Genomic DNA, 7,185 nt, shown 5'->3' on the forward strand with positions numbered 1-7,185 from the left:
GAGGGAATCCTTCAGTTTTCCCAGATAAAGAAGACAAACAGCAGCATTGTTATTAGCCTAGAGAAAAACATATTGTAAATAAGTAAGCAAGCGCGTTGTGTGTGTATATATATGTATGTATGTATTTACAAGTAATGAGAGAGAAGGAAAAAGTGTCTAGCATCTGGGGTTACAACAGCTTTACTATGTGCTAAGAATTACTATTTATCCTTCAGTTTTCCCAGATAAAGAAGACAAACAGCAGCATTGTTATTAGCCTAGAGAAAAACATATTGTAAATAAGTAAGCAAGCGCGTTGTGTGTGTATATATATGTATGTATGTATTTACAAGTAATGAGAGAGAAGGAAAAAGTGTCTAGCATCTGGGGTTACAACAGCTTTACTATGTGCTAAGAATTACTATTTTTTGTGTGTGTGTGTGTGTGTGTGTGTGCATGAACGTAACTAAAATACATTATCCATCATCAATCCAATCCTTTTCTTCTTGTTATTCTCAAGATTTATCCCGTGCCAGTAGGACTTGCTGACTTCTAAGAGCTGATACTCTAAAAGATAGAGCCTAAACCGAAATACAAATGGTATAGGACATTAGTCAGTTAATTTTGAAAGTCAACTGAAACAGATCTCAGAAACTACATGAGCCTCTGCATGCTGTCATTTTCATAGGGTTTTTTTTAATGACTTCACTATACCTTCAGAAGTGTTCTTCTCTCTGGCTTACATATAGGAGATCCACATAAGCAAGAGGAAGAAATTATCTTATCACAAAGGCATCTACAGCTGACTTCAAGTACGTTCAGCAGATAGGGCAGCCTAAATACATCATAAATGATCAGGTTCCATTTTCTTTTCCACACAAAACAGGTTTCATGAGTTACTGAAAGATTCCAACAGTACAAAGTCATGTAACATGTTTAGCAGCAGAAAGTTTCACACTTTCTGAAAACTGCAGATAAAGGAAGAACATAGACTTTTTAAAACAATTGTTTTTCTCTCCCTTCAGAAAACCTTACTGATCTCGTGTGATATATAATACATACTATTTTACAGCCTGCAAAATGATGCAATTCATGTGCTGCTTAAACTCAGTCCCCTCAGTCTTTAAATGGCCTTGGATCAGGCTGCTGGGGGTAAGCTGTCTCAGTTCTTAGGAACACTCTTCTATGACCGTGCACTGAAAGCTGCCAAATGTACAAAACCCAAAAGTAAACAAACAGCTCTTCTTTGATCTCCTCTTGTGATGGAAATCCAAGGCTGTGATATGCAACGTGTTAAAAATGTCATGTTTAAAATTACAATATCCCTTCAATGTTGTGTGAAATCAAGTTAATCTTATATATGTTGGCAGCTGCCATTTCTTTTTCTGACATGCATGTCTACGCTAAAAACAGTGAAAGCAAAAAAAAAGTGCTTTTGCAAAGATCCCGTAAAACATAATGTTTTGGAAAGTCTACATGCATGCCTAAGTATTCATGCCCCTCCTGAACCAGTCTGAAGACTGGTTCTTCATTTCCCATCCCATTTTGTATCTTATCCTTATGTATGCTAAAAACCCTTTGGCACACATGCCACATCCAATTTTTCTATAAAGCTCTGAGCATACTCTGGGTACTAATTAAATCCACGCATGAGGCATTACGAGAATAATTTAGGTGTGCATTATAAATGTAGCAATTTGGAGATTTACCACAGCATTTGACGAGTCGATCCTTAAAATTTCTGTGAAAAATCGATGAGCTTCTGCAAAATTATTCTGGCCAAGGTGGAGAAATGCTCTAGAAAGTAAGTGACATATGAATGAGTTCTCCTCAAAAACCCAAGGTGATAATATATTTTAAAAAGAAAGGACACCATTTTTTATTTTTCCTATTATAGATGTGAGAGTTTCTGCCATTTGCTCTTCATGGTGTAATTACAACCAGCAAGGAGACACTGATTTACGGACAAATGGAATGACAACTTGGATCATTTGGCTATTATATATTCTGCCTACTAAAGCAACAGTCTTCATTGTGTTTTTATTAATTTAAATGCAGATACTCTCTTCCTGAAATTATTTCCCTTCATGAAATTAGCCATGCTATATAATTTTCAGAGCACTTTTGAATAGTATTTTCTAAATACATTAAGCCAATGTGCTAACCATTCCAGCTGAGCCCCCCATCATGCAGCTCGATTTACTACAATGTATTCCAGCATTCTTTGAAACTACCAGGCAGTAACTTTACTAGCAGATCTGATTGTAGGATAAGGGCCCAAAATAGCTTCTCCTCTCCTAAGAGTTATTTATGCAAATGTATATTGAAAAAGCAGAGTGAAAATATGCAACGCCTGGAAGAATGAGAAAAAGCTTTGTAAAATCAACTGAAGGATCACAATTTCAATCCAGGATAATATGACTGTACCGAGTAATACAGATCTCCTGGGTCTATATGCCATTCAGTTTCTCTTATGACAGATGTAGTTACATAAAAGAGAGAAAGAGAATGGTATTGTCTCAAGGGTAGTTTAATGCTCACAATGCATACTTTGCAAAACTGTATTTTAAAGTTTCATTTAGCTATTAAATTATCTACCTGTTCATTAAAACCATAATTTGGCTCTGTAGTCCATCCAATTTGTGAGTCACTTTCTCAACATCTTGAAAGTATTTTTCTGCAGTTTTTATGTCTCCAATCTAGACAATGAAATCATAAGAAAGTTACCACAATAAGAAGAAAAGAAGTCCAGTCTGATTATATCTTTTACAAAGGATAAGAACATGAAAACATATCAAAGTCCATTATCTAATTAATTGGTACCAAGCTGACTGGGTAACGTCTGTTACCAAACAAGGTATCTGAAGAGCCATGTTAAGATCATGAAAAGAACCTCAAAGGCATGTGCAGTTTTATCTAAGGCAGTGTTTCTCAGCTGTGGGTTGTGGAGCATTCATGGACTATAAGGCAGGGGTGGCCCACCTCCTCATTTGGCTCTTTTGTTGTAACTGACTCCAGAGTTTGTAAAATTAGCTGAAAATCAGAAAAGGTCAGAATTACTTCCAGTAAGACTGGGTGTTACTCTGCAGGAAGTGAAGACAGACACTGCCCACAGCCAGAAGTTGTCAATAGGCGGGAGAACTGGAATACAATAGCCCGGTAACTAGCATAGGACCTATATATGGTCAACCCACAGCTTATGGGTGATAGCCAGGGACCACAGGATGACTTCAGTGCATCAAACCGAAACATGTCAGAAAACAACCCCAATGCAATGGGTCACTGAGGTATCAGGGAGATAGTCCATTTGCAGATTGAAAAACAGTGGTGAGTGGATTGTACAGGCTGAAGGAATGAGGGATTTGAAAGCTGGCATAAAGAGGAACAGATTTTATGGGAGGGGGGATGGGGAAGGGGATTCCTAGAAAGGAAGGGGTATTTCACCTAAGGGTATGTCACATATATTGCTATCTGAGATGGAAAAAAAAGAAATTCTTTGAAGAAGGCCCCTTTGGTAAATAAGTTAGCAATGCACGTTTCATAGAAGCATACGCTCATACTTTTGGTAAGGTTTCACAATATCGTGTCTAATTTTGGGCTGGAGGGATGGAAGGAGAAGAAAACTTACTATTGGGTAAAATAAATCTATCAAAGGGAGGGAAACCAAACTAGTTCAGGAGCCATAAGCCATGGAAACCAGGCAGCCCTCAGGTGGGGAGCTTCAGAGGGCCCTCAAGAGATCACATTTTTGTTCAAGAACAGGACCAACATTACCAAAAATTTTTGTGACACGTGTTAAGTCTCCTTACAGCTCTCAGATGGTGAGTATTACACAACCTCCCTAGGAAACTTATTCCAGAATTCTTACATACCCTTAGTATTACAAAATACACTCTGAGTCTATTTTGCTGCACTTTTTACCCCAACTCTTTGTCCTACCCATAGTGGTCAGGAAGAATAGTACAATTCCTATTTTTTGACAGCCTTTTACATACCTGAAAATTTTTATTGCACTTTCTCCTATGTTTCTTCTTCTAGAATAAGAATAATTTTCAAGCAAATCAGTGTTCACCCCTTTCTCATAGATAATGCTTTCTGGATTCTCTGATCGTTCTTGCTGTTTTCCTCCGAACTCTCTCCTGTTATTTCACATCCTCCCTGAGTGCAGATCTCCAACTGATCTCTCACCAGCAGTGAGAATGGAAGAATTACTTTATGTTTCACATGTGAATATGAAGTTTGCTTTTATGCCACAGTATTTTGGAAGTCCGATTCGTTTACCCATGTGTAGTTTGCTTACCCTTAGCCTAATTCCTTTCTGCAGAACAGTAGCTCGTTAGTTGTTTCCCATTTTGTATTCGTGTATTATTCCCAGTCTTTGGTAATATTTTGCCTTTGCTGTTTGAATCACAGCCAATTTAACATTTCAGTTTCTCAACTTGTCAAGATTATTTTGCATTCCGATCTTGCCGTTCATAGTGTCTGTACCACTCCCAGCTTGGTACATTTCACAAGCACGTTTCAAATTTCATCGTACAAGCACCAAACTGAAAAATAAAAACCCTAAAGGGATCCTTGTGGAAAAGATCATCTAGCAAGTCCTTCTAGTCTTCCAGTGAATGACTCTCCCAGTACACTTTTCAGACACAGCAAACGTCCACTTTAAGGTTTCATCTAGATTTCTTCCCAATTTGCTTATGGGAGTATCATAGTGGCAGTATCCAAAGCCCTACTAACATCAGCTGTATGACTGGTACTGCTTTACCTCTAACCACAAGACCTCTCCCTTGACAACATAAAGAAATTACTATTATTTACATTTAGGGGATAATTCAATTGCACTCAAAGATGCAACTGTCCATCTACCAAAGCATTTATGGAATACCCATTAATACTCTAGCTAATTAAACAGATGCATTTCTCCCAGATATTACATAACTGGACTCAAACAAAACAAACATTATTAATTCTAAAAACTTATACATTCAGTTACAATGACAAAAGATACAATTTCTTTCCATAAATAAAGGTGTAAACCACCAAGAAAATAGTTACTTTTAACTAAAGGATAATGTGGGCACAAGTGTAAATGAATCCATCCTTGAATATTTTTAGCCTGGAAATTAAAAGGAAGCCCCTAACCACGAGAGTAATCCATTTCTAAAGCAAACTACCAGTTTGCTCCACTGGGAGCTTGAGGAGTCCAAATCTAACATGCTTTGAGATTAATCACACCTTATTTGTGATCATTAAGAGATCTCATTTCTTAGTAGCATCTTGTATCTTCTCAGCAAACATGCCAAACTTTTAATTCTCATTTTTCCCACTGAGGGGAAACAGTTTACAATCTTTTTTTTGGCAGAACATTTAAAAGAAATGATTAGTTTTAATTAGTCATTAAAATGTTAAATATTTAAAGTGGTCTTCATCACTTAATTTTATTTAACTTAGTTCAGAAAACATGACTTCACTATCTAATAATAATTAGCACTTCGAATAAAAATGAAAATTCCTCTGTTAACCTCAAATAATCTTATCCTCTAACAAGGAGCCTCCAATATACTATGCGTTTAAGTTTGTTGTTTGTCTGGAAACCAAGATTATTTTTCTGAAGTACTCCTAGGATTTATTTATTGCTTTTAACTCTGTTTTGCAGCAATCTATTGCAAAGGGTAAGGTCAGGCAGCTTTCCACTTTCTAAATTCTTTAATGTAGTTATTTAAATGACAATTTTGGATAGGTCAGCCAGCAAGCAGAGTCTATTAGCAACACACAATAATATTCTAGAGACTAAAATGTATTCATTGTTTCCCCATTTCATCTGAATTTCTGTTTTACAGGTCAGGTGATTGCTGACAGAATTACAGTGCTTCTGAAAATTTCTCTGCGATAGACTCTGTCTTTTCTTGCATTCTCCATTTCTCTCACCCTCATTTCCCGCTTACGTTAAAGCAACAGCTAAAGGCTGTACATCAGATCTAGGCCTCTTTATGCCCCACTACATGTGAAGATAAAGACAACATGGTATCTTAAACTAGTAAGCTCAATTTAATTAAGAAAAAAAAACAAACCGCCCCACACAAGGTTTTATATGTTGAAAAAGGTTACCTTTTTTTTCTATTTAACTCCTGAACTTACACTTTGTTCTACATTATTGGTTTGTTTCATATGTGTGATGTCTATTGTCAAACAGTATCTGTGACTGATAAGCAGCTAAAATCTGGCTCCCTTGTGTCTCTCTTGGATAATGTTCAAACTTAAGAGAACAGTCTGAGGATATTTGGGCATCACTAGCTGTTTTTGAGAAGCTGTGACATTTGAATACGAGAAAATTGCTTTCCCATTTTACCTGCAAGAGGTTTATTTTTTTCACGGAGTGTCTCGTCAACAGCGTACACATACCGCACAGTGGTCTTACCAAAATGATGGTGCCCAGCCCTGCAACACATTTCTCTTTCTTTGATTTGATCTTCTTGGTTTTGTTTACCTGCACACTGATTATTTCTCTTAATACATCAAAATCTTGCATATATTGCAACAGTACCCTCCAGAAAGATTTTGTCACAAAAAACAAAGACGTGCCAAACAATAAAAATTTACCTCCTTGAGGTGCTAAAAGAAAGGAAAACATTTGAATTTAGAAGCGATGCTTTTTATTAACTACTATCTAGGATCACATGAAAATATCAAGGGCTCCTCATACTCCCTTTTGCTATGTCCAGTTCTGACAGTAAAACCACTAAATACTACAGGCCTGCTGTCACAGCCAACGTTGCGGAGGTCAATGACCTCAGATGACTCTGTACAGAGCCTGCGAACACCACTTTTGAAATTGGGTGGACGTAATTCTTTCCGAAGTTAGGAGATGCTTTCCTCCTGAGAGTGAAATTTTTTCTACAGCAAACCAAGCTACTGACAGACTGGAGAGTGTGACGCTAGGGCAGGCACTCTTGTCAGCAGGGCAGTACCAGTAACATACCCAGTAGTTTTCCCAGTAAGACCAGAACTATTAATAACTTGTATTTCCAATAGTATTATGCATATTTACAGTACCACTTTAATATACATAATTACTAGGTTGCCTATTTAGGTAATAATTAATGCACACAGCCAATATCATAAAATTGCTCTATAGTGATGGAGATCCACTTTAAATCAAAGACTTTTAAAGACAAACATGTCTACCACACTGTGAAAACATGTTCC

General features: G+C 37.0%; 1 protein-coding gene across 1 annotated transcript in view; it reads right to left on the reverse strand.

The window, feature by feature from the left end:
• The window catches only part of TRAPPC12 (trafficking protein particle complex 12), a 30,204-nt gene that overhangs the window by 272 nt on the left and 22,747 nt on the right, over positions 1 to 7,185 (reverse strand). Inside the window, 3 exon segments of the mRNA XM_009581592.1 lie at positions 3 to 57; positions 1,689 to 1,776; positions 2,578 to 2,678. Coding sequence (XP_009579887.1) covers positions 3 to 57; positions 1,689 to 1,776; positions 2,578 to 2,678 — 244 coding nt within the window.

The sequence above is a fragment of the Fulmarus glacialis genome, unplaced genomic scaffold, assembly GCF_000690835.1.
Source record: "Fulmarus glacialis isolate BGI_N327 unplaced genomic scaffold, ASM69083v1 scaffold17627, whole genome shotgun sequence".
In the NCBI taxonomy this organism is placed as follows: Eukaryota; Metazoa; Chordata; class Aves; order Procellariiformes; family Procellariidae; genus Fulmarus; species Fulmarus glacialis.